Raw genomic sequence first — 27,984 nt, forward strand, 5'->3', positions numbered from 1 at the left:
GTAATTTAATCTTGCAAGAGAGATTTAGGTTAGATATTAGAATTTTTTTTCTAACTATAAGGGTAGTTAAATTCTGGAATAAGCTTCCAAGGGAGGTTGTGGAATCCTCATCATTGGTGGTTTTTAAGAGTATGTTGGACACACACCTGCCAGGGATGGTCTAGGTTTACTTGGTCCTGTGTTATTGCAGGGGGCTGGACTTGATGACCTCTTGAGGTCCCTTTCAGCCCTACAGTTCTTTGATTCTGTAGGATTCTGTGTATAGCATCAGGTATTTTAAAACCTAAATGGAAATGTACAAGTGCACTATAGCTTAGAGTTTAAATCAGATTAATTCTCTTCCTGTAGAATATACTACCTTTTAAATGTTTGAAACGGCAGAGCATCAACTGGGCTAGAGGTTCTGAAGTCACTCAGGAATAAGTGAGTTAGCTGGTTATGAACAAAAGACATATACTCAGAATTAAGGGTAAGGTGCAGAGAGATGAAAGCTCAAAGAAATCACATGATAAAATTGCTCAGATAAAGTGGAAAACACAAATAACTTAATTGTTCACTGCATAGTTACATGAACTCATCATATGTCCTGTTTCTGTGACCCTTTGTAATTACTTTCAGAAACAAAAATACTTTGCCTTTAATAAAAACACAAGCAAAAGGAAGGTATTTTTTTATTAACACACACAGTTGTGCAAGGACGATGAATGTTAAGATAATATTTTCCAAAATATGTGTAATAAGTAGGCTTCTAGCTCAGATGGCATACATAGTGAGAAGATTTAAGCATTGATTAATTTAGGTTTTTTTTAATGGGCTCTTATTGACATTAAAACATGCACCAGGGAGGTCATCTTTTAAAAAAAATTCTCGTGGCTTTTGATATCTAAGGACTTGTCTACATGGGGAAGTTAGTGTGCAATAAGCTCAGGTGTGAATTTAAAGCACACTGGCTACTCTGTGCCAACTCCCTGTGGACATTTTTTCTGTGCACTACAAGTGCCTTTGTGTACAATAGCTTAGGGCTCCTTGGGCGTGTCTTAAGAGGGCCCTTGGGCTTTTTAGCTTAGGCCTCAAAAAGTGTCCACATGGGCAGTTAGTCCGGAGTAGCTAGTGGTGTCCTCTTCCCTGTATAGACGAGCCCCAAAAGTTCCTTATTATTCCCTACAGTAAAGGGAATTCTTCAAATGCTGAGGTAACCATATCTTGAAATTCAGATGTTGAAATTCAAATAAGCTCTACCATGCCCTCTTATACTCTTAAATACAGTACAGCAGTTTACAGCAAATTAAGAGAAATGTTCAGACATATAATATTTCCTCATGTTCATTTAGACTAATATGGAATTTTCCCCCATTCAAATTAAAGTAAATTTATATCCCTTCTGTGGTCCAGCCACTACAGAGCAACATAATCACAAAAGCTTGAGCAGGTATAAACTTCCCAGCAGAGAGTAACGATAATAATGCACATAGAATCTGAAGACAATGACTGCTCTGTGTGTTCGTGTTCTTTTCAAGGGTGGAATTCCATGGCTGGTTGTGTCTGGCTCTGTTCACCAGTATTATGTCAATGATCTCCTAGTTCCTATATAAATCAAACAATATCTTGATATAAAGGCCATGTAACTTTTGTTTGACACAACAAAGAAGAACTTTGGTGGGCTATCTTTCATTTTATTGTACTGTTCAAGGAGCATATGGCAGTGTTACTAGCCAACCTAATGTTGTTCTCTCCAGATATCATTTGTAAAGTAGTGACATGATTTGTTTCTATATATTCACGAAATATTATCTGAACACTATCATAGAAGGCTCCAGAGGTGAATTATTTCAAAGGCAGTGTATGACCTTTCCCACCTCCATTCATCCTTGCACCTGACTATGCCACATCTCATGGCTATTGAAATATATTCTCTCTCGCTCTCTCTTTTTCAAAGCAAGAAATAACTTCAGTAATAGTTTTCTTCATCAGGCCAAGCCCTAGGTTAATAAAGTGATTTGTATTGAGATTTAGATCCCTGGAGGCACATGCAACAATAAGCTTCTCGGTTGTTCTTGTAAGCAGAAGTTTAAAGTAATGTCACATGATGGTACATGCGACAAACAAAAGCTTGTATCTGCATCTACTAGTAGCTTTAGAGGGTACCATTTGTTTCACTGATGTGAAAATTGAGTTTGTATTTGAAACATGAAACTATTCTGTATAGAACTATACTGGTTTCATGCCATTGTTAATTTCTTTTATTAGAGATGAAGGGTCTATAGTACATTGTTTGTTTGTTCCCCTTCTCCGCCCTCCCTCCCTCTTTGTTGACAAATTAAAGCAGTAGCTTTGTTTTTTATTTCAGTAATGGATGTAACTGACATAATTAATGGGAAAGTTGATGATGAGGACAAACAACACTTTATACCATTTCAACCGTAAGTATAAAATAATGTAAAGCATTGTCAGAGGACTTAAGGAGGATTAAAGATAAAACACTTTTCAATGTCAACTTTTGAAATTGATCTTACAGTCCACTAATGTTATGTAGATATTTTGAAGTTTGTAAACTTGCTGCAGATTGGAATTTTAACACGAGGTCTTAAAAGCATTTTTCCCCTTTCTTAGTTCTTCACTTATTTATTTGGAATGAATAGTGGTGCCAAAAAAAAAAAGTTCACCTATTTCTAAGTGCTTTTTTAGCTTCAACTTTAAACATGTCTTTTCCATTTTTGTGTGTGAAGGAGCCTGGAACTAACTAGATGGGCCTAGGGTTTTTAAGATAGATGTTTTAAGCTTCTTTCTTTTATATGTTACTGGTTCCAGTCTAGTCAAAGTTGGTAATGACCAAAAGCTGTTACCATCTGATGGATGTTAAGTGTCCTGTATGAAATGAGTTGGTTGTATCAGGTTCCTGTCCATGTCACTAAATCACCACCATAATTGGCACTAATTGGCAGATAATTAAAGACAGAGAAACCAAAGAATGAATGGGCACGGGAACTGAAATAACTCCTCATACGTATAACTAGTTTTTCAGCTCTGTTAAGGATTTTGGTGTGGCAGCAAGGGGAAGGTTGCACTGCTTTTACCTGTGCTGTGGGTGGTGTTTTATGGATAAATGGGATCATGGTCTACTAGACGCTCAGTTTGGCAGCTTTCATAAGTACTAAATTCTCTAAAAACAAAACACAAGGCTTTTAAAGGAGAAAGTGAAATAAAAGGAACCACTATGCCATGTGAGACTTCATACAGTGTTACCAGATATTTTTAAGGTTAAAAGAAAGCACTGAAATGTACCGTCAAAGGTCAGATGTAGATTTTACTCTGAATTTCTTAATCTGTTTTTGTGTGTTGAATAAGTCTGAGTGTGTGTGTGTGTGTGTAGGTAGGTTTTCTTCCTTTTTAAAGAAAAAAATAGTCCTTTTTAGAAGTGTGAGCTTAGTATTAACAAAGGAATTAAAATGTGTGGGGATTTTAAAGATTCCAATTTTAATATCATAAAATGAGGTGAGGAAGGGGTAGTGGGGATAAATGAAGTACATCCCCATTAAAATCTGAATGCTCAGCTTTACCAGTGTTGTTGTAGTTGTGTTGGTCCCAGGATATGAGAGACAAGGTGGGTGAGGTGATATCTTTTATTGGACCACCTTCAGTTGGTGAGAGACAAGTTTTGTCCAATAAAAGATATTACCTCTCCCATCTTGTCTCAGCTTTACTGTTGTAAGAAATGTGGACCACAATGCTGTTTTTATATAGCTGAGTTCCTTTTTGACTTAATCTACTTCTAGATTTCATGAGGTTTGTTTTTTTATAAATCTAAAGAGCAATAGACTAAAATAACGTAACATCAAATAATTTCAATTTGGAAACTAGGCCTTATTAAAAAGTACAAGAGTTAGCAAGGATGTTTGGGGAGCTTAACAGAAAATTTGAGATTGCAGAATCAGTAGAAAGAAATTAGATGACTAGCACTATGTCCCTAATGACTCTAGTCCTAGCCGCTTCTTGTTTGTATTTCATGATAGCGATGGAATTTGTGTGTAATTTGTGTACATAATAGTCTGTAGAATAGTAACAATTCTATTGTTCAAGGAAAGTAGACGCTTTTAAAGAAGAGTGCCTTTGTGAGATTTATTTATTGTATTTAAACAATGACAAGCTTTTATTTTAGTGAGTGTGTAAGTATGCACAGAAAATGAATCTTTGTGGATCAAGAAAGTGGATGCTAATGGAATGTTTGGGTTTTTGCTCCATTAAAACCGATTTATAGTCTATTTATAGTCAAACCAGCTTTTGGAAAGGGTGTGCAATATGTTTTTGTTGTGTTTTTTCTTCAGTAAATTAAAATATTCTTCAAAGTCTACACCAAGAATATGAGTAATGTGCAAATACATGAAGAATAGCTTTGTCGTTGTTTCCAATGTTGACTTAAACACTGTGTATAAGAGGCATATTTTCTTACTCATTTCATGCTGTGCTTTTGTTGTGCTACATGCAATTCTGTTTTCATATGTATGTTTGTTTGTATTCATTCACTGGCCACCAACACAACAGCTGTCAGAAGTACTTGGCAAGACTGGTGTGGGTACTTAAATGACATTTGTAAATGTTGCATTTCATTTATAATTTTCACATTTTCTTTTCTTCACCTCGTATAACAAAATGATGGATTATCTGTTTTTCTTGCACTAAGCCATTTCTGTTCAATGTAAAAGTTTTTTCTTCTGTAAATTCCATCAAACCATATACACTACGTCTTTATATATTCAATTGTAGACGCTACCCTGAAGGTTGCACTGAATTAACATACTGTACATTTTTGCAAAATCATCCCAATTGGATTTCAGTATTTAACACGGGTCTCTCAGGAGATCAGTGTTCTTCTTTACTACTATACATGATATTTATTGGAAGTGAGATTGGGACCTGACACATGCGTGTTCCCGTTGGGAAGGGTAACATAGGATTGCTTGACTTCTCTTTAGCAGGTCAGCATTTTCCTGATTAATGATCTTCCTATGTCTTTCTTGTTACCTTTCCTGTCTTTTGTCTTGCGTTGACTAATAAATACTCTTCGTCACAACTATGATATGATCTTTTGTGTTCCCTTGTTACTGTGACTTCTGGTTTTCTGTGACCCTTTGTTTCCTGGTGTTGGTCGTCATGTGCATCCTCCAGGCTAGCATTGGATGACGCCATTCGACACAAGCAGCTGAACATATCATCCCGTTTTTCACCCAGGGTGGCAGGGGAGAATGATTTCCTTCAGACTGTTATAAACAAAGTGATTGCTGCTAAAGAAGTTAACCACAAGGGTCAGGGTAGGTACTGTTCTTTATGTAAACTGGAATACGAAATATATCCTTGCTTCACACCGTCTGACTATTTTAATTTGGACTGGAGGATTCTTTTTTTTTTTTGTTTGCTTGCTGTTGTTTGGTACCAGAAAAGACACCTGTCCTGTTTCCGCCCCCCCTGCCCCTGGTTCTTCCTCTCAGTCTGTGCCCTCTCCCCTCCCCCGCTTCTTTTTTGGGAGTATTGTTATTCTACAGATTGTCTTCTGTCCTTATGCAGTGCTTGGCCACTTTTACATAGGTCTGTATTTCTGCCCTATCCATTCTTGTATGTTTGTGTATTGAAAGCAATGACTTCAAGAACTGGCTTTCATGCCTTTGAACTCTGGCACACCCTGGGTCCATCAAGGGGGCGGGGGAGAGTGTCCTCTCGTCCCCATTTTTCTCATTTTTTCCTATTAGCAATTGTAGTCAAAGCAGTTGGTCTGCTGTCTATACGACAAGGAAATTACTCTCATCAGAACTGATACCAACTTGTGTTTTGAGTTGGTAAAGGAGGGCTGCAAAATAAACAACACTGTTAATTACTGTCTATAGGTTGAACAGATAATTCAGTGTATTCTCTGCTGACATGAATATAAATATAAAAGAGATGTACTAGTTAAAAAATTTAAATGCATTCCAACCCTATTGCTATATACTTGATTCATTCTTTTTCTGGTCTTGGAATAACTCATCATTGTGTAAGTAAACACAGGTTTCAGAGTAGCAGCCGTGTTAGTCTGTATCTGCAAAAAGAACAGGAGTACTTGTGGCACCTTAGAGACTAACGAAAGCTTATGCTCAAATAAATTTGTTAGTCTCTAAGGTGCCACAAGTACTCCTGTTCTTTTTAAGTAAATGCAGAATCTCAGTCTACCAATTTCGTCTTGGAACTGTTTTTCTTTTATTTATAAAGTGTCTGAGCAAAGGGTTTAAAGAAAATACACTTTGATCACTCATATACGCATAACAGAATTGCAGCTTTTTTATACAATAGCAATATAAAGAGGCGAATGGGTTTTGTTTAAGAAGCTTTTTCTGCTATTTTGAACTGCCACTCCAGCCAATATTTGTAGGGAGGTATATTATTACAAGTTACTAAATTGTAACTTTAAATTTACTTTCGGATTCTTCATCTGTAAAAATAAAAAAGAAGTGGATGGAGAGTACTTGCTGCGAGTGCACAAGTTGCTGATTGTGTTGTTATTCTGTTACAAATGTTCTTTATTTTTTTTATAAAATTTGCTTGATAGATATACCATTTTATTATATTGCTTTTTCTTTCACTTCTATAATTGCCTTTGTTTTTATTTAACTCTTATACCTCATTGCAATGACCACCATTAAGGAGTCCATTTACCAAGTTATCACTCATTGGTATCTGAGATTCCACAGTTCTCATCTGTGTCATAGCACAGGAAGTAATTGCACGGTGCTTGTTAGCAAATGCTGACATTTTAAAGGCATCGTTGAAGTTTTCAGAATAGTACATACAGTACAAGTTACACTTTCCTAGGTTATTCCCATAAATGAAATGCAGAAATGATCTCACAGCACAGGAAGCAGGGGGGCCGTTTGTCTGGCTTGTTAGAGGAAGCGTGTTGCCCCTTGCAGGGTTAGAGAACCAGAGTTATCTGCTACAGAGGCAGGCAGCTCCATGCCTGATTAGCGTTGGGGACACTGACCCATCCTTCCCACCAGGTGACCCGTGTGTGTCTGGGGGATGCTGTTTATGCCCCCATGTAAATAAAAGCCTATTCAAAAACAAAACCTGAACCAGGATGAGCAGCTTTTTTATACAATAGCAATATAAAGAGGCGAATGGGTTTTGTTTAAGAACCTCTCGTGGAAGTACTTGAAATACCAGGTTTTGCCATGATCTGCTGTGGGCATTAGGACAGTTACGCCTTTCTTGGGGGGCTGGGAAGGAATATTTCCTGATGGCCAGATTGGTCAAGTCAAGTGGGGTTTTTGCCTTCTCTGCAGTGGGTTGGGAGCTGAGTGTGGGGAACAAACAAAATGGGGGAGGGTTAGGCCATGATGATGCAACTCATTGGTAGCTTGTGGCGGATGTCCAGTGCAGGTACTCCTTAGGGAGTGGATATGGTGATCAGATCAAATGGGAAAGTATTTAAAGGAGGTATTCTTTAAAGGAGTGGATATGGGAGCTGTTCGGGTCTCCTGTGACTGTTATGGCAGGGAGTCAACCCCTGTCCCCCAATAGTCACCCTTAACCCTCATTTGATGGAGGGAGATGTGTGCTGAGGTCCCAGAAGCAGGTTGCCTGGCAACCAGGCTGTGTAAAGGAGTGGACTGACAGCAGCCCCCCCCCCCCCCCGCCGCCCAGGTATGTACAGGTAATTCCATAACCATTTAGTGTAAAATTTTACCTGCTGGGTACTTCCAGACTTTTAGGACTAAAGTTGTAGCCTGATTAAAGTGAATCCAGAGTCTCCTGTCCTCCTCCTGGCATAGCCAGATAATGTGCATTGAGGAAGAGTATCTGAGTTGGGGACATCTTCCTCAGATACTTGATACTTTTTTCTCAGATCTTCCATTCTAACTAATGCTGCCCCTTGTACTTTTCCTATGAAAAGAATAAAACCCTTTACTGTCTCATTTGGAAGATTTATGAAAAATCCGAGGGCAGGCGTAAGTTGCAGACCAATGCTATTGATGGCTTAATAACCATTTTCTGAATTCAAGCCTGAGAAGAACTAGCTCTCCAGTTTAGAGGACAGTTGGGATACTCCGTGGCACTTATTTTATCTTGTTCAGTGCAGAATTTATTTAAAAGGTGCTATAGCAGCTCCACAGTGCCATCTTCACTGTGCCCAATGAAGCACTGAAGATTCCAACATCTTTCTGCCAATCCATACTCGTGTTGTTTGGTACTGCAAAAACTGTTCCTACGGTGGACTTAAGTTTTGTTTTACTGAAGCCCTTCCTCAAATTCCGTTTTCTTAGACTTGAAAAAGATGATCTGATCCCACCCAATCAGCCATCATGCTTACCAAAATATATCCTCCTGTGTGAAAAGAGGACATTCCTTTCTATCATTGTCATCTATTAACATGCAATAGACAAACTGCTAATGGATCGCATTACACTCCTCAGAGAAGAAATAAACTAGGACCCTAAATCTGCTACTGTGTGTGTCTGCATGTGTAAGAGTGGGCAGAGCTGCACCTACATAGAACCCCATTGACTTTGTGTGGGCACAGGGGTCTACCTGCCCTTGTGCACGCATTGTGGAATTGTGGCCTAAAATGCTATATCCTCCTTTAGGAATCTCCTGCAAGGTATTGTGTAGGCTACATGAGCCACATCCACTATGTCTCCAACACACTCACACTCACTCTCTCTCTCTCACACACTGGATTTCCAGCTTTTCTATAGTTTTTTTTATTGTTTGCCTTAAAATCTGTTCTAATCTGATGTACCCAGTGCATTCCAGGTGTGATAGTTGTAGTTCTGTTTCAAAGTTTTTCTTAAATAATTATTTCTAGTCTAATGTTGCAAAATGTAAATGTTTTGGGGGCAAGGCTTAGTTACTTTTATGTGCATTGTCTTTTGAAGTTTATAAGACTCTTTTTTTGTTTGTTTTTAAAAAATTGGAAAATATGTCTAATAGTTATATTTTATGCTTCAGGTTTATGGGTGACTTTGAAACTTCTTCCAGGAGATATTCATCAGATTAGGAAAGAGTTTCCTCACTTGGTGGATAGGTCCACAGCTGTGGCTCGGAAAATGGGGTTTCCTGAGATTATTATGCCTGGTAGGTGTCAATAATTGCACTAGGATACTAAGAGCAAATTGGGGCACGCTGCTAAAGTTCACGCTTTTTAGAGCAGTAAATTGATACATTCCCATAGATAATAGAATATAACTGTCTGAATCAAATCTATAAAAATAACTAATATTTTGGTTCATAATTATTTTTTTCAGTTTATATTAAGTACTTCCTGCCTCAAAAATTTTACATTAAAAATTTGGTCGCAAAATGATAGACATTGAGTAGCTCTACTCAGATAGTAGAGCATCTAGTTTGTTTCAAATCACATACACCTGAGTGGTGTTGACTACTTTGTTACCAGTAAAGCTGTGAAGCAATATACAGCATACAGTTTCAAAAGGCGCGGCTTAAACTACATGTATAAATGGACAACTACATGTTTAGTTCATGTACTTAAATGCAATAATGGATTAATTGTATTCACACGGTTCTAGTGACTGTTTATATATACCACATGTTTGCATTATTTCTTAAGTCACCTGTTAAATGTGTCTGTATATCTGAAAGTTTTGAAATACGATTTTTTAAAAAGACCAATGTGAGAAAAAAGCATTACTTAATTGTTTTGTTTTTTAAAGATGCCCTCTTCATGTGTCTTGGGCATATATAGAAAATTTTGAAAACAGATATTTGTTGCTTGTTTACGAAGGAAAAGGAACATACCTGAAATGAAAATGACTGTCCCTGCCCCTTCTCAAGCAAATGACTGAGGAAAAGATTTAGCTTGTACTGTCCCGCATAAGATCCACAGGCTCTAGATTCTGTTGGACATCTTGAAAGAGAATTTCAGAGTTCAGGACCCTCCATTAAGTCATGGGCTGTCAGTAGCTTCCAGATGTTTGTATATAAGCCCTATATCGCTTAAGTGCCTCAGTCGACCACACCTATTGTGATCATGAGACAGAGACCCTGAGTCTCAGGCAGTCAGCCAGAGTTACCTGTCTCTATGCACATGTGTTTCCCTCATTTCATGATACCTTTTAAATAAGAATATTTGTAAGACAGTGTACCATATATAAAGCATCCAATTAAACACACTTTCATCCATGGAAAATTTAAATTAAAAAATATTATCACATCACCTGCAGTTCTGCCTTTCTAGTCCACACAAAATGAATTAAAATTAGGTTTGGAAAAGGGAAAACCAAGGAAATAAAAGCATCTTGAAACATTTCACAGTATGGTAATGTGTCATCTTAAATAACTACAATTATCGGATTTATTTTCTGTTCTATTTAGTTTCTTGCACTACTCTCACCTCCACTACTGTGGTAGATTGGGGTTTTCAAAAATCTTACTAAGAAAGATTTGGGGGTATGTTTTCTCAGCCTCAGCCCAAACCTGGTTAAATACACCTGTTCTATTAACATTACTACTGGTCATGCTTTGTTAATACAGTGCCTTCAGTATGGGTTGTAGGTGAAGATACTCTTGTAAGACACTAGTCAGTGGTACTTCTCAGTACTGTATGTTTAAAATTTAAGGATGCAGATTCTTTTGCCTAACAAATGTTCCTTTAAAGACTCTTATTATGGTTTTATACTTCATTGTTTTATGCAGAACTGTATATGAACATTGTGAGTTTAATATTTTTTTTGTCCTGCCAGGTGACGTTCGCAATGATATCTATGTAACATTAGTTCAAGGAGATTTTGACAAAGGCAGCAAAACAACAGCAAAGAATGTAGAAGTTACAGTATCTGTTTATGATGAAGATGGCAAAAGATTGGAGGTATTTCTATTGGAAAATGTAATCTCTGAAATATTTCAGTATATTTGCCCACATTTTTCCATCACCTTCGGTACACCACTACCTCGCTATAACGCCACCTGATATAACACGAATTTGGATATAATGCAGTAAAGCAGTGCTCTGCGGGGCGGGGCTGTGCACTCTGGTGGATCAAAGCAAGTTCAATATAACGTGGTTTCACCTATAACGCAGTAAGATTTTTTGACTCCCAAGGACAGCGTTACATTGAAGTACAGGTGTATTTGTCAAAATCTGAAGGCCTGTTTTTTGGTAAGAATGCCTAGCCCAAGTTCTCACACCAAAGAATAAATACTTTAGTTTGTTATTTGTGACAAGTAAATAAATATTGTGGAATCATTGCATGCAATTTTGATTGAAATTAACTAGTGATGCACTTAAAGCATAAGACCTCTTTTATTCTAACCTACCTACTGGATCCTCTCTTTCATTATTGAATGACAATGCTGATTTATTTGTTCTCTATTAGATGGGTATGTATGTGTGGGTAAATATTTTTATTCCTTGTCTTTCAAGAGTGTGATTTTTCCTGGGGCTGGTGATGACGCTATTTCGGAATACAAGTCAGTGATCTATTACCAAGTGAAACAGCCTCGCTGGTTTGAGACTGTCAAGGTACAGATGATGATAAAATAATTTTCCTCATAATGGGTTAATTTAAAATAAAATGAGAATAGATTTTAATAAGAAATCTTTAAGAACAAAATTAAAGGGAATTAATGTGGTCAGTTGAAGGAAGGGTAAAAGACTCAGCTAAGCAAAAGCCATTCAAGGTTGCTAAGGAACATTGGCATTGAATTGAATGTAAATTACTCTTCCATCCTTGTGGTCAAAATAGATTTTGACAGGGATATTCCACCATCTGTTTAAGATAACTTTCTTTTGTAAACAACAGTACAAAGAAATGATGGTAAACATATATTATAGTGACTTGCTCATTAGTATATCGGGATGCTGGTTTTACTGATGCATTATGCGAATGATGCTAAATTAGCACCATAGTAACAACTTCCCAAGCTAGGTGCCAAAGATTTAATATAAAAAATGAGGCTGGGGTAGTCTTCTTACAGACACACATTGGCTGTTATTGCTGGAAAGAATGTTAATTGAAAGGAGACATGGCTATTTTTTTTTCTTTCTTGATATTCTTTCGATAAAAGACAGCTTTCTCATTGCAGTTGCAGCCAGGAGTTAGCTGCTGTGGGAATTAATAGTGCATATACACTCCACCCCCACAGACTCCCTCCCTGCCCCCCCAGCAGCGAGTCTCCGAGCTAAGGTCAAGTGACTTGGGCTTGTGGGGCTTGAACTACAGTACTAAAAATCACAGCGTAGATGTTCCTGCTTGGGCTGGGGTCAAGGCTCTGAGATGCTCCCTGCCTTGCTGAGTCTCAGAGCCTGAGTTCCAGCCTGAGTGGGAACTATTTTTGGCCCTGTAGAGTGAGCCCTGTGAGCCCAAGTAAGTTAACCTGGGCTATGAAACTCACTACTGCTTGGTTTTTTTTTTTTTTGCAGTATAGATGTACCCACAGAAAATGGTTGTGGTGAGGCAGAATGAATTGCAGACTTGTAGATCAGCAACATGCAATCCAAATTTAAATATGCATAAGAAAATAGGACTACCCTAATTAAATACCGAGGGGAGAAATATATAGACTTTAGATTTTGTTTAAAGATTATTTATTTAATGCATCACCCTAAGTGTGTGTGGCCTTTTACAGTGAAAAAATTGAATGGTTGGGGTAAGGGAATGTAAGACAGTCATAAGATCATATGGTTGGTTAGTGTTGTGTATCTTGGTGTGATTGACTTGAACTGATTTTAAGCTGAAGTTTTTAATGATATAACTTTGTGTCTGTACAAATGAGGTGATTGAGGGTGTGTTGTTGTTGTTATTATTAATAATAATTAAAAAAGGTTAGGGTACACTGGATATTTAGATAGTGAAGAGAAGAAGACATTGTGAGAGTGAAGGTGGGGGCGGGGTGAGGTCAAGAAAATGGCTATCAGTACAAGTGGTACAGTGAGACCAAGGCAGTTAAACTGAATTGACAGTTGTTGACAGCAGCAGTAGCAACCACCTGGATCAGAGAGAGAGACTGGTCTAGAGAGTTATGTAGTTATAATGTACGTGTCAGGAGTCTTATTAGTTGATGTGAGCAGGGGCGGTTTCAGGCACCAGCACACCAAGCCCGTGCTTGGGGCGGCAAGCCGTGGAGGGTGCTCTGCCGGTTGCCGTGAGGGCGGCAGGCAGGCTGCCTTCGGCGGCATGCCTGCAGAGGGTCCTCTGGTCCCGCGGTTTCAGCGGACCTCCTGTCGGCTGCCACCGAATTCGCGAGACCGGGGACCTCCCGCAGGCAAGCCGCCGAAGGCAGCCTGCCTGCCGTGTTTGGGGCAGCAAAATGCCTAGAGCCACCCCTGGATGTGAGAGGAACTGACAACATCTGAGGGGTAAAGAATACAATGTCTTGTTGATGATGTGAAGATGTCCATAGAACTGAAGGGCGCTACGTAAGCTCTATGTAAAGGCTCTGCCCTGACGAGTGTAGAAGGGTCTGCTTCAGATATTGGTGGGGGTGCGGGCCGCTGGGTTTTGGTGTTCCTTGTGTAGCTTGCCTGTCCCATAAGGTCATGTGATGGGGAACTTAGTAGGCGTGGCTCTCTCCCAACCTGCTAATGGCTGAGGGAGTGGAGATTTCTTCCAAGGGAGCTATGGACTTTAAAAAGGCCTTTCATGGAAAAGTCATGCTGGTCCTTAAATACCTCATTTGGAAAGAGCCAAGCAAATTATTAGAAATGCAAGAAAGCTAAAATTACATTACTCTCTCTAAAAATGCAGAAAATACATTTGAAGAACCTCTCTGAAGTCATGGGGGAGGGATAGCTCAGTGGTTTGAGCATTGGCCTGCTAAACCTAGGGTTGTGAGTTCAATTCTTGAGGGGGCTATTTGAGGAACTGGGGTAAAAATCTGTCTGGGGATTGGTCCTGCTTTGAGCAGGGGTTTGGACTAGATGATCTCCTGAGGTCCCTTCCAACCCTGATAATCTATGATTCTTATTTCTCTCTCCTGTTTTAATTTGTGAAGGTGGCAATTCCTATTGAAGATGTGAACCGCAGTCATTTAAGGTTTACATTCCGTCACAGATCATCACAGGACTGTAAGTACTTCAGTCTTGTTTCCCTGTTGCTTCCGTCAATTCCTGGTGCCTGAATGGAGAGATTGTTTCTGGCTATTTGTGTGTGGATGAGGTACTTCTACTACCGCTACTATTTATTTATTTATTATCGTAGCACTTGGGAGCTCCATTGTACTAGGTGCTGTACAGCTTGTCTTTTTTCCTCTGTTTCCTCTCCCTCTCCTGATAGTCTTCATGCCCTCTTCCTTCTTCCTAAGTCACCAAATGAAAGACCCAGTAAATAAATCAAATGCCAGCTTTGCCTTAAGCAAGAGGGCATGGGTAGATAGATAGGTAAGTAGGAGGTGAGGAGCCACCTATTTCAGATGAGGAAAATGGAGACAGGGAATTTGACTTGGTTGAGAGACACTGTGGTCTTGTGTACGTAAGGCAGTTTAGGCCTGGGTTCTAATCCTGGTTCTGATACTGACCTGCTGTTGGTTTTCAAATTATGGTTTGGATGTGCAAGCTATTTGCCTTCCTGCAACTCCCACTGATTTTCCTTTAAAATCATTAGCAGTTGAGATACTCTGAGCCCTCCAGAATGATGCCTTGTTACTAAGCATTTTCCATATGTTAGCAATTACTGTTCTAGTAATAGAAGAAGGATTTACTTTGACTGTGATAGCGTTCATTTTATATAGGTATTATATATGATTGTCTTGGATAATATGTCACACTCCATGCGGCATACCTCCCGGGGCACAAAACTCCCTGACAGACGCGCTTAGCTGGACCTGGTACCTCAGTCATGAGTGGGCATTCCACAACCCCATTTTCTGTTTCATCTGCCATGCTTAGGACACCCCTCGCCGAGGACCTTTTCACCACTTGTGAAAATTGCAAGTTACTCCTCTACTGTTCAAAGGATGCTGGGGCCTTAATTCCCAGGGTGATGCTTGTCCCATGGCAAGGTGGTCTCTGATATGCCTTTCCCTCCATCCCCCTTCTGCTCTAAAATCTGTGCAAGATCTGCCATGACCGAGCCATGGTCCTCCTAGTATCTACTCAGACTCTCAGCCCCCCCCCCCCCAATCTGTCTCCCTGATCTTCCAGACATTCTCACCCAGGACCAGGGCAGAGTCCGACATCGCAGCCCAGGCCTGCTTCAGCTGACGGCCTCGTTTTTGGATGGGGATCGCATGTAGACCATGCCTTCTTGACACCTGTGCAACATGTACTTATGTACAGCAGATGAGATTCCACATAGGTTTGCTACGCGGCGAAGTGGAAGTTTTTCATGTCCTGGGTGCAATGCCAGGGTCTCCCCCTCAAAGACATCTTTGTCCCCCTTATCCTGGACTACCTCTTAGAACTTAAGACCTCAGGCTTCGGCTTTAGCTCTGTCTGGGACCATCTGGCAGCTCTTCGTGCCTTCCTCCCACCGGTGGACAGATACTTGGTGTTTACTCACCCTATCACTGCCCGATTTCAGAAAGGGCTGATGAACAGCTTCCTACCGGTCCTTAAACCTACCCCTCCGTGGGACCTCAATCTTGTGCTCTCTGCCCTTACCAGACCTCCCTTCGTGCCCCTGGCCATGTGTTTCCCCTCACACTTACCCATGAAGGTCATCTTCCTCCTGGCCATCACTTCTGCCAGGTAGGTCAGAGACTTGGAAGACATGATGGCTGACCCCCGCCCCACATATATGGTCTTTCATAAGGACAAAGTCTCATTACACCTTCACCCTAAGTTTCTCTCGAAAATAGTCTCTGAGTTCCACCTCAGCCAGTCTATCCATCTTCTGGTCCTCCATCCTAAACTGCATGCCACTCCCACGCACAGGACTCTGCACTCCTTGGTCATCTGCTGTGCACTCGCGTTCTACCTAGACAGAACCTGTGCCTTCCGCGCCTCTCCACACCTTCTCATAGCCACTGCAGAGCAGTTGAGGAGCCTGGCCCTCTCCTCACAGCCTTTTATCCAAGTGGGTCTCTACTTGCATCACAGAGTGCTATGCGCAGTCCAATGCCACACCCGCCCGGCAGAATTACGGTCCACTCCACGAGGGCGTAAGCAACCATCTCTGCCCCCCGGTGGACATCCACTAGCACAATATCTGCTGAGTGGCAACCTGGCCGCTCTCTACATACCTTCACTGCCCGTTATGCCATCGGCCAAGGGGCAGCCGAAGATGTGACTGTGGGCCATGCCATCCTGCAGGCGGTGAGACCTTTTGCAACCTGGCACCCACCTCCAAGCTGACCACTGCTTGATACGCAAACGTGTTTGGAATACATTTAGGGACCTTCACTCAAAGAAGAAGAGGTTACTTATCTATAACTGGAGGCTCTTTGAGATGTGTGGTCTCTATTTGTATTCCAATATCCATCCACCATCCCCTGTGCTGTGCACAGATCTATTCAGCAGTAAGAGGGTGACGGAGGGTGCGTCAGCTCGCATGGCCTCTTATAACCTCTCCTGGAACACGAGGCAACATATGACACGTACATGGTCAACGGATGCTGCTGCTGAAAACCTTCTGGTTTCGACTCATGGTGCACATGCACACCTGCATTGGGAATACAAATAGGGACCATGCATCTCGAAGAACCTCCAGTTGCAGGTAAGTGACCTCCTCATCTGTACTGCAGTGCAATTATGTGGCAGGCTTTCATTAAGGATGCTTATGTGTGGGCTGCTTTGGGGCAAGGACTGTCTTTTTGTTCTGTGTTGGGATAGTGACTAGCATAATTGGTCCTGAGCCATAGGTGCAACGGCTCCTAGGTGCAACGGTAATACAAATAATAAGTTGTAGTAATAAAATAGCTGAGAACATTTCATTCCAGGTATAAGAGATACTGACTTGTTGCTCTGTCAAACAGTAATTTGGGGAATTGTATAAAAATGTAGGTCAAGATTTTAAAACATTGGTGCCTCAATTTAGGCTTTTAAATCCATAAGCAGCCTGACTTTCAGAATTACTGAGCGACCAGCAGCTCCAAAGAGTTCAGTTTTTAGGCACCTGAGTTTGAAAATCTTTATTTTACTATCTAGCTTGTCTTGCATATAGAGGACTTACATGAGGGGAGGGATAGCTCAGTGGTTTGAGCATTGGCTTGCTAAACCCAGCGTTGTGAGTTCAATCCTTGAGGGGGCCATTTAGGGATCTGGGGCAAAAATCTGTCTGGGGATTGGTCCTGCTTTGAGCAGGGGGTTGGACTAGATGACCTCCTGAGGTCCCTTCCAACCCAGATATTCTGTTATTCTAAGACTGCATCCTTATTACATTTCCTAGCCCTTTTCCTGCATATGGGAACCCTTATCACTGTCAGACCATTTTAAAATTATCTTTCCTTGAGATATTGGAGGAGTGTCTCTGTCAATATCAATTACTTAAACTATGCTATGTGTCTTATTTTTTTAACAGCCAAAGATAAGTCAGAGAAAATATTTGCTTTAGCATTTGTGAAGCTGATGAGATACGATGGAACAACTTTAAGGGATGGAGAGCATGATCTTATAGTGTACAAGGTATAATTTTAAAGATATTTGCTTCAGTCCTTGCACAGATTTGTTTACTGTGAAAGCTTCACTTTATGGAATCTATTACACATCGGTCTAGTTGTAAGTACATGCAAAATACTATATTAAAAGAACATTGTTAGCAGAGTCAAGCAGTGGAAACGTAAAAGGGATGGGAGGTAATGGAGGTTCATTTCTGTATGGCTCTTTCAGAATGATGCCCAGAGGGCTCAGCAGGACCCAGCAGCATGTACCGTACAATTGGGATATTCGGAAAATTGAGGGACAAGTCTTGAACAAGTGCAAGATGTACTGTGCATGTGGAAATGTTGATTTTGTAGGGCTTGTAATTTGGCTGCATATGGATGGATTTTCATAGGAGAGCAAAAAAAGCACGCCTTTGGCCATGTGAAATTTCACGTTCCTGCTCCAAATCATGTAGGTGCTAGAGCTGTTCAGGCCTTTTTAAAAAAACGAACAAACAGACTTTAACCTGAAATTTCTCTAAAACCAGAACAAACGTAAAGTACATAGACCGTAAATGGTTGCATAGAGATTTAGGATAAATACCTTTATTCCTGTTTGAGAATATACTATATAACTTTGTTCTTTATTATTTTAATTATTTTTCATGTTATGTTTTGATTAAAAAAATATCTTGCAGGCAGAAGCAAAGAAGTTGGAGGATGCCTCAACATACTTAAGCTTGCCATCCACTAAAATAGAATTGGAAGAAAAAGGGCATGCCACAACTGGGAAGAGCATGCAAAACCTTGGAAGTTGCACCATCAGCAAAGATTCTTTCCAGATTTCTACTCTTGTTTGTTCAACAAAACTCACTCAGAATGGTGAGTTGTTAGAAGAAATGTTTCTCCACCCTATGTGCCCCCTTAACTTCCCCCCATTTATCAGTGGGGAGGAAATGTAGTATTATTTTCTTTTATTTAGGGGATTTTATACTGCTTGTGAAGGGTTTTGATCAACAGCCCTGGCAAATGAAGTCCTGTCTAGACACAGCACAAGTACAGTAAGAGAATTGGCAGTGTAGCATCCAAACCTTGCTCAGCCTATACACTTTAGTCCAGCTCTGCCTAGGGATAAGAAAATATTTCCATGCCCATTTAAGCCAAGGTCCTTGTGGGTGTAAAACAGGGCACGATAGGCTTTATCTAAAACTTTAGTTTCTAGCATGGGTGCAAACAGGTGTGTGGGAGAAGATGATGGAACACATTCCTAGTATCCCTTCAAAGTACCTCTGTGTATAGAAGAGCTGGTAAAGATGGTGGTGGAATGGCTATGGTCCCCAGTGGGCTGCCTTATATAATTTTCATTGTGTGTGCAGGGTTCGCCAAGTGACAAGTTCCACCCTCTTTTTATGTCTGGCACAGAGACCAGAGCAGGGATGGATAGAAGGGTGTGGGAGGGAGGAGGAAGTTGCCAAGCCTCACCCTCTCTGTAGAAAGTGCCCCATGGCTAGAGTTTAAGGATTGGGCATGGAGTGGCAGGGATGTGGTTAGCATCATAGTATCTCCTCTAAACCCATCAGCCTCAGATCTGCTTTTCATGCTCCTTTGGCAGCCTCTGGTATAGTCACTGGTACAGCTCACGGGTCACTGAAGCAACTGACCCTCTTCTCCAGCCCGCTCTTTTGTTTTCACTCTGTTCCCATGGAGTGATCAGCCTCCTTCCTTGCTTCTAGATTAGTGGATAGGATTCAGGATATGGGGTAGGGGAGGTCATCTAGGGGTGATGGAGTCCTCTTGGGAAAGGAGGTAGTCATTATAGGAGTCAACAGGGGGAGAGGGATCAGGTAGTACTTGGAGGCTGGCTATTTTAGTGATGTATGGTGGGATCCCAGACTTTGGAGGCCAGAAGGAATCTAGCCTAGAGGGGTCTAACCTAATGAACACAAGTCCTCTGCAGTATGTAATTTCTCTGTCCTCACTTTCAAAAATGTAGTTGGATCTGTGCCTTTGAGATAGCTTAACTTAATTGACAGTTCATACACATAGTATTTTGGAATACTTCAATATTGAATTGACACAGGTTAATTAAAACTTTCAATGGATTTAATACCATTAATGACTGTGTTCATCTGTACCCCTCTTTCACTTGTATTTTACATAAGTGCTTATAAATACACATATTGTGTAAAGTGTACAATACTGAGTGATGTGTTACTGCCAGCAACCGTTAAGATTGTCCTGTAAATATATTCTTTATTCAGTTCCTATCCAAGTAGAAAAATCACAGGTCTGAGATGACTTCGTAGTCACCTCACAATTATACTGCAGTACTTTGTGACATCTCTGAAACATATTCCTGTTGTTTTATATTCAAAGCACATAAGATTCACTGCAGTCAACCAATATTATGGCATAAGGAGATACTTAGCAATAATTCTGAAATAATTTTTGAATTGCAACCCAAATATATGATAACATCCTAATGATAACACAGTAATTTTATAGTTTCATAAAATGTAGCTGACAGAATCCAATATAGAGGGTTGCACTGCTGGAAACATTATTTTAGTTTGTGATTAATAATATTTATTGTTACAGTTTTTCTTATATGTTTGCTAATTAATGTTAGTAGTATTCAGAAGTTTGGTCAATACGTTAATGGGACCTAGGCCTGGTCTACACTACGAGTTTATACTGAATTTAGCAGCGTTAAACCGAATTAACCCTGCACCCGTCCACACAACGAAGCCCTTTATTTCGATATAAAGGGCTCTTAATACCTATATCTGTACTCCTCCCCGACGAGGGGAGTAGCGCTGAAATCGGTATTGCCATTTTGGATTAGGGTTAGTGTGGCCGCAATTTGACGGTATTGGCCTCCGGGAGCTATCCCACAGTGCACCATTGTGACCGCTCTGGACAATAATCTGGAGTCGGATGCACTGGCCAGGTAGACAGGAAAAGCCCCGCGAACTTTTGAATTTCATTTCCTGCTTGCCCGGTGTGGAGAGCTGATCAGCACAGGTGACCATGCAGAGCTCATCAGCACAGGTAACTATGCAGTCTGAGAATCGAAAAAGAGCTCCATCATGGACCACAAGGGAGGTACTGGATCTGATCGCTATATGGGGAGAGGATTCCGTGCTAACAGAACTCCGTTCCAAAAGACAAAATGAAAAAACATTTGAAAAAATTTCCAAGGCCATGATGGAGAGAGGCCACATCAGGGACTCAGTACAGTGCCGTGTGAAAGTTAAGGAGCTCAGACAAGCCTACCAGAAAACCAAAGAAGCAAACGGAAGGTCCGGGGCAGGGCCGCAAACATGCCGCTTCTACGCTGAGCTGCATGCAATTCTAGGGGTGTCTGCCACCACTACCCCACCCCGTCCATGGATTTCGAGGTGAGGGTAATCTTAGCCTTGCCTGAGGATTCTGCGGACAGGGAAGATGAGGAGGAGGAAGAGGAGGACGAGCTTGCAGAGAGCACACAGCACTCCGTTCTCCCCAACAGCCAGGAGTTTTTTCTCAGCCTGACAGAAGTACCCTCCCAGCCTTCCCAAGCCACTATCTCAGACAATGAAGCCATGGAAGGGACCTCTGGTGAGTGTACCTTTGTAAATATAAAACGTGGTTTAAAAGAAAGCATTTTTTAATGATTAATTTGCCCTGAGGACTTGGGATGCATTCGCGGCCAGTACAGTTACTGGAAAAGTCTGTTAACATGTTTGGGGATGGAGCGGAAATCCTCCAGGGACATCTCCATGAAGCTCTCCTGGAGGTACTCCAAAAGCCTTTGCAGAAGGTTTCTGGGCAGCGCAGCCTTATTCCGTCCTCCATGGTAGGACACTTGACCACGCCATGCATGTAGCAAGTAATCTGGTATCATTGCATGACAAAGCCTAGCTGCGTATGGTCCCGGTGTTTGCTGGCATTCAAGCAACATCCGTTCTTTATCTCGCTGTGTTATCCTCAGGAGAGTGATATCGTTCATGGTAACCTGGTTGAAATATGGGAATTTAATTAAGGGGACAGAGATGGCCATTCCTACTGGGCTGTTTGCCTGTGGCTGAAAAGAAATCCTTCCCTGAAGTTAGCCAGCTTAGGGGGGGGGGGGGGGGATTGGCGCTGAGCTTTTTCGCGTTTGGCGTTTTTCGCAGGGGGGGTGGGGGAGGGGTGGCTAGCAGGGATCTTCCATGATACCAGCCTCGTGGTGGGGGGGAGGGGTAAAGCGATCATTCCAGAGAATTGGATGGGGGGGGGGTTCTGGTGCTGCACGTTAACAAGAAAGAAGCAGCACTCAGCGGCCTTTGCTTGCTATTTGGGAAAGGAGGGCGCTGGATATATGAAGGCTGCAGAAGCCGAAAGACAATGGCTTACCATGGCCGCATGCAAGCAGAATTCTGCTGCCTGGACCTGCGTCTGTGATCTCTAATACCAAAGCCGCAGGCACTCAATATTAAGATGCAAAATGCGACCTTGTACTGAAATCACATGTGCTATGTAAGGTGAATAGTGTTGTTCATCAGGAAAGAGTATAACCATTGTTCTTTAAAATGTATCTTTTTAAATACTTCTCTCCCTTTTTTCCCTCCCTCCTGCAGCTTCAAATTTTTCAAGCCTCCCTCCTCCGTCCTGAAGGCTATCTCGGATAAGGCGGTGAAAAAAAAGACGCAAGACGAAATGTTCTCGGAAATCATGGAAGTGACCCGCAATGAAAGAGCTCATCTGAATGAGTGGAAGGACGTGGTATCAAAGTAAAGGAAAGATGCTAGTGAACGTGAGGAGAGGAGAGACGCTCGAGATGAGAGGTGGCGGCAGGAAGATAAGAGGAGGCATGATGCAACACTGGGGCTGCTGCGTGATCAAACTGACATGCTCCGGCGTCTGGTGGAGCTTCAGGAACGGCAGCAGGATCACAGAGTGCCGCTGCAGCCCCTGTATAACCACCCTCACCATGTTCCGTATCCTCCTCACCCAGACGTGTAAGAACGCGTTGGGGGAGGCTCCGTGCACCCGCCCACTCCACCCCAGTGGACAGCCCAAGCAAAAGGCTGTCATTATTTTGAAATTTTTTTAGTGGCCTTTTCCTTCCCTCCTATCCTCCTCCCAAACTGTACCCTCTACTAGGTCCATGTATTTGGCCAAGTGGAAGCGTTTCTCCTGCTGGTGTGCTCTGAGCAATGCTGCCCCTCTGGAGGCACCAGTGCCTACCATCTTAGACTATCTCTTGGATTAAACTGCTAGGCCCTGCTGTTTCAAGGACATCAGAGTACACCTAGCAGGGATTTTCGCCTTCCCCCCGGGCTAAAATGGGTGCTCGGTCTTCTCCAATCCCATTGTCAGCAGGTTCCTCAAGGGATTGGAATGTCTGTACCTGCAAATTCAGCATCCAGCCCCTATGTGGGACCTCCACCTGGTCCTATCCAGAATCCTGGGTGCCCCTTTTGAGCTGATGGCCACTTGCTCACTCCTGTACCTTTCCTGGAAAACAGCTTTCCTCATCGCTATCACCTTGGCGAGATCTGTGTCGGAGCTTAGAGCCCTTACGTCGGACCCACAGTATACAGTGTTTCATAAGGACAAGGTAGAGCTGCAACCACACCCTGCCTTCCTTCCTAAGGCAGTGTCTGCCTTCCAAGTCAACCAAGACATCTTCCTTTTGGTCTTCTATCCGAAGCCGCACGCTTCTTGACGAGAACAACAGCTGCACTCCCTAGACGTTTGCAGGGCCCTCGCCTTTTACATCGAACGAACAAAACCTTTTAGGAGAACGACCTAGCTGTTCGTAGCTGTGCCAGACCGGATGAAGGGCCTCCCGGTCTCCGCCCAGCGCATCTCGTCTTGGATCACATCTTGCATCTGTGCATTCTATGACTTGGCGGGTGTCCCAACTACGTACCTTACTGCCCACTCCAGCCATGCTCAAGCTTCCTCTTCCGCCTTCCTGGCTCATGTACCCATACGGGAGATATGTAGGGCAGTAACCTGGTCATCGGTGCATACCTTTGCTTCCCACTACGCGATTGCTCAACAGTCAAGGGGTGATGTGGCATTTGGCTCAGTGGTTCTCCACTCTGCAACGTCTCACTCTGACCCCACCGCCTCGGTCAGGCTTGGGAGTCACCTAATTGGAATTGATATGAGCAAACACTCGAAGAAGAAAAGATGGTTACTCACCTTTGTAACTGTTGTTGTTCTTGGAGATGTGTTGCTCATATCCATTCCAAATCCTCCCTCCTTCCCCTCTGTCAGAGTAGCCGGCAAGAAGGAACTGAGGGAGCGCTGGGTCGACTGGGGTATATATCCGGCACCATAAGGGCGCCACTCCAGGGGGCGCCTCGGCCGACCCACCGAGTGTTGCTAGGGTAAAAATCTTCCGACGATCGTGCATGCGGCGTGCGCACACCTAATTGGAATGGACGTGCGCAACACATCTCGAAGAACAACAGTTACCAAGGTGAGTAACTGTCTTTTTCTCAGCCTCCTTTTTAAAAGTACCTTTAGCAAATGTAATCCACTTTTTTGAAAATAGCAGTGCTTTCATAATAAAAAGCATAGTCTGTATGCTATAGCACAAAGGTATCCTTATCATAATTAATATTGATTTTTGAATTTCTTAAGTTTCCATGGATGACATTCTCAGAGTAAATGCACGTGAAAGTAGGAATATAATGGTACTAGATTTCAGCAATGCAGATATACAGTAGTGAAATATGTGAACAGCCAATAAAAATGACTAACTTGGAAGTGAAGTTTTTATTTATTATGAATATAGTCATGGTATATGAATGAGAGCATAACTCCTGCAGCACATAATAATTGAATGTTTTTCTCACTTCTAGTGGATCTCTTGGGGCTTTTGAAATGGCGATCTAACACAAACTTGCTGCAGCAGAATTTGAGACAGCTGATGAAAGTTGATGGTGGTGAAGTGGTTAAGGTAACAAACAAGTTAAATTTTTAAAATGAATTTGATATTTTAATTTTTGTGTCCTCTATCTTAGGTATTTATATGGCTCCCATTAATGTAGTATATGAGTGTCTTGCAATCTTTAATGTATGTGTCCTCACAACACCCCTGTAAAGGAACTACTTTTAAATACAGATATGTAAAGCACAGGTTTTTAAAATATAGATATTTTGAATACTGCAGTAAACTTGCTTTTATATGCACGTTTAAATGCCAAAAGGGATTTTTATTTAAACAGTACAATCAAAACTTCTTGAAATTATTGCTGAGGGAGAGTGCCTCAATCATTGTGAGATAATAAAATGCATAGCAAAAGTTCAATTCTCTAAATAAATATTAAGTGCATTTTATTATGTTTGAATGTGGAGTGCAAGTATCACATTTCAGCAAGTGGTGCTAATATTTTTTTTAATTATGTTTCCTGCTGAAGATGTAGCTGGGCCAAATAATTTACACTTGCCAAGGCCATAAGGGCATTGAGTGATTGTAGAGACCAACAGAAAGACAGGTTTATTTGTGGAAAACAATAGGCTTAGACTTTATTGGATACATTGTACTAAATCGAATCCAATAATGTCAGCAGAAGTAATATATCAGGAGTAGATGAACCTTAAGGGCCTTTATGCTTCTATTAACCAAATTAAAATTCAAATAAAGTAAAAAAGCACTAATGAATGCTTCATCTTAAGGAAATTTCACACAGCTGAGACCAGAGCCATTGTTCTTTACTGACTAAGGAAAATATATCCTCTTACACAGAACTTTGCAGAGTGGCCTTGTTTATTACATTTTTGGCTTATATTTCTTGATAGCCATAGCTCAGTGCTGATGCTCACTGCCAACTAATGTTATCATGGGTAATCTTCATTGTTCTCCAAATTACCTTGGAGAGAATACAGCAGGCAAATACTTGCATGCTCAGTGATTACAAAAAAATAACAGAATGTGACACAACTGAAAGTTAAAACGATATTTAGGTGAACCTCCCTTCCCCCTCCCACCACACTGCTGTTCCCCCACCGCTCCGCATACACTTTTGTAGGCAGTGCAGGTGAAATCTTAGCCTCACTGAAGTCCATCAAAAAGCTCCCATTATTAATAGGGACATGCATCAATTAAATTTTTGCCCATGACTGAAGAGTTCTTATTTGATACGCTGGTCCTTAGCTTAGTTCTTTGTTTAAAAGACCATTGCTGACTGTTTCTGAAGTGTGAGAAAAATTTCTTAGTAGTTTAGTCTGTATAATATTGCATATTTATTATTCATTTCTAGTTTAACTGTTCCTTTCCCTTCCCCTCATTTGTTTTCCTTTAAACTACTTCCACTTTTCAATAACGTTATTTCTAATAATGTCTACTTGTCAAGAATATTAAATGTTCTGTTAATAAATGATTGATTCATAAATCTCCATCAAAATATCTTTACATATTGTACTAGTGTTCACACATTAGTAGTGAACATACAAGAGACTTGTTTGGCATTTGACTCTCATCCTACATCAGTAGTACCGGTAGAATGAATGCTGTCTTCTTTCAATGGAGATTCTAATTGTAATGGAGTTCTCCATATATGATATATAGACACAATAGTACAGAGCAGTAGTCCTTATTCATGACATCCCTCCCTAATTAATGTGTCCTCCTGCTAGTCTCCAAAGCACTGCCACAATCTGCAGCAAGATGCTATTAGTAATTTGCTTGGGGTACGCCTGGACAGCCTGGAATCTTTCTAGCCATCACTGGAAGTCCTCATTGCATGTGTTCAAAACTGCTCATACAACATGAGTTCTACAGATGAAAGCAAATGTGTGTGATGCCCACATGTGCAAAAAACATCCAGTCATGGCACTTTTTCATCTCTCTGTTTTGTTTTGAATGGAGTTTAGCCATGCTATCAAACCATCATATGCTCGGGAAAACTTTACTCACTCCCACTGAAAAGTGAATGTTTAAATACATACCAGTGTGAACTGCCATGTTGTTTCCCCTAATTAAATGAATACGACTGCAAGACACACATTGTTCTACTAAAAATTAAAACGTGAAGTCAAAAGCTGATTTCTGCCCCAAGCAGCATGCCCATATGAAAATGATGTTGCAAGCTCTTCCTCTTCTATGCTGTTTGCCTCCAGATTTTAGTAGCATCATATTGTGTTTACAGATTCCTGGGGATGGAAATTGGTGGCCAACAGAGGATTACAGTGGATACTAAATAAAGTTAGCTTTTGATCATTACTCTACTCCTTTGGTTGATGGAGGATACCCCCCTCCCCACCCCAATAAAATCTCTTGACAAAACAAATAGCTTACTCCACTCCTAAACTGGAGTCCAGCTACAGGAGAAAATTGCCTACCTGTTTCAATGGAGACAAAAGGCATTTGCTGCATAAAACTACATGTCCCTCCAAAATCTGAATCTGAGCAGTGATCCATTCACATGTTGGTCTGCCTGGGAGGAGCTGTTGTTTTCTGTCCATCTAGTAACACAGATTGCCCAGACACAGACTTATTGGTTGGTAAAACTAAATGCATCATGCAACCTGAAGAACTCCAACCCTATTAGCCTATGGTAGGAGGGAATATTAAATTATATGGTTATAGAGCGCTTTTTCCCATTGTGCTTAAATCAAGTCCCCTTTACTAATCTGCTTTTACTTTCATGTTGTGCAGATCAGGGTGTCCTGCCAACTGTCTAGTGAAGATTCTTCCTCAGTTACAGTGATAGAGGCCTGTAGGTTTTATTGGGGGGGAGGAGGGGAGAAGAAGGTTGTGTGTGGTATTTCCAGTGCCTGCATGTATGCTATTAGTTGACTGCTGTGGGTCTGTGAGTTCATGGAGCCATAAATAGCTGTGTTGTATTTTCTGTTAATGTCAAGATAATTTCAAAGCATCTGAGTACTACTTGATTTATTTAGCATGAGTCTGACTTGCTTGTTTGTGTTTTGTACTGAGATACATGATCATGTCTCAAAAATTGCATGATTCTTTTTAATAACAGTATGTTAAGATTGAATTCTGAAACACTTTGTTGGTATATTCACTATAAAAAGTAAAGGTTTCTCTTCAAGTACTCTGTGTGTGTGGTGGGGGGTGGGGGAGTGGAGTGGGGTGGTAATACATTTTCTGGCCAACTCTGATATATAAATACTAAATTTTATAAATATTCACTGAAAAACAAAATGTGGAAAAAAATTCTTCTATTTTCCAACTAACTTTTTTATTTTTATATTCTGCATAATGTAAAAATAAAAATTAGTGTGGAGATCCATGTAAAATATCAATTTGGGAAATTTAATCTCAAATTTCCTGTAAAATATAGTGACTGAATATTTACCTGCAGTTCCTACAAGATACACTGGATGCACTTTTTAACATCATGATGGAGAATTCAGAGAGTGAGACGTTTGACACCCTAGTGTTTGATGCTTTGGTAAGTTGACTTGTTTGTGCATAGGTGTTTGGCTAAAATGGAAATTATATTGATTTATAGACTTAATTTTGGTGTAGTAGGATTG

The 27,984-nt window shown here is 41.1% G+C and overlaps 1 protein-coding gene across 4 annotated transcripts in view; it reads left to right on the forward strand.

Moving 5' to 3' along the window:
• Positions 1-27,984, forward strand: part of DOCK1 (dedicator of cytokinesis 1) — a 521,945-nt gene that overhangs the window by 79,761 nt on the left and 414,200 nt on the right. For 3 of the 4 annotated variants that reach the window (XM_039480741.1, XM_039480743.1, XM_039480744.1), the window contains exons 11-20: positions 2,348-2,420; positions 5,164-5,306; positions 8,974-9,099; positions 10,725-10,849; positions 11,405-11,503; positions 13,975-14,047; positions 17,439-17,542; positions 18,198-18,381; positions 24,342-24,439; positions 27,810-27,899. In XM_039480741.1, the coding sequence (XP_039336675.1) occupies positions 2,348-2,420; positions 5,164-5,306; positions 8,974-9,099; positions 10,725-10,849; positions 11,405-11,503; positions 13,975-14,047; positions 17,439-17,542; positions 18,198-18,381; positions 24,342-24,439; positions 27,810-27,899 (1,115 nt within the window). The remainder of the gene's footprint in view (positions 1-2,347; positions 2,421-5,163; positions 5,307-8,973; positions 9,100-10,724; positions 10,850-11,404; positions 11,504-13,974; positions 14,048-17,438; positions 17,543-18,197; positions 18,382-24,341; positions 24,440-27,809; positions 27,900-27,984) is intronic. The other variant, XM_039480742.1, reaches the window with a different exon arrangement.

The sequence above is a fragment of the Mauremys reevesii genome, linkage group 7 (genome assembly GCF_016161935.1).
Source record: "Mauremys reevesii isolate NIE-2019 linkage group 7, ASM1616193v1, whole genome shotgun sequence".
Lineage (NCBI taxonomy): Eukaryota > Metazoa > Chordata > Testudines > Geoemydidae > Mauremys > Mauremys reevesii.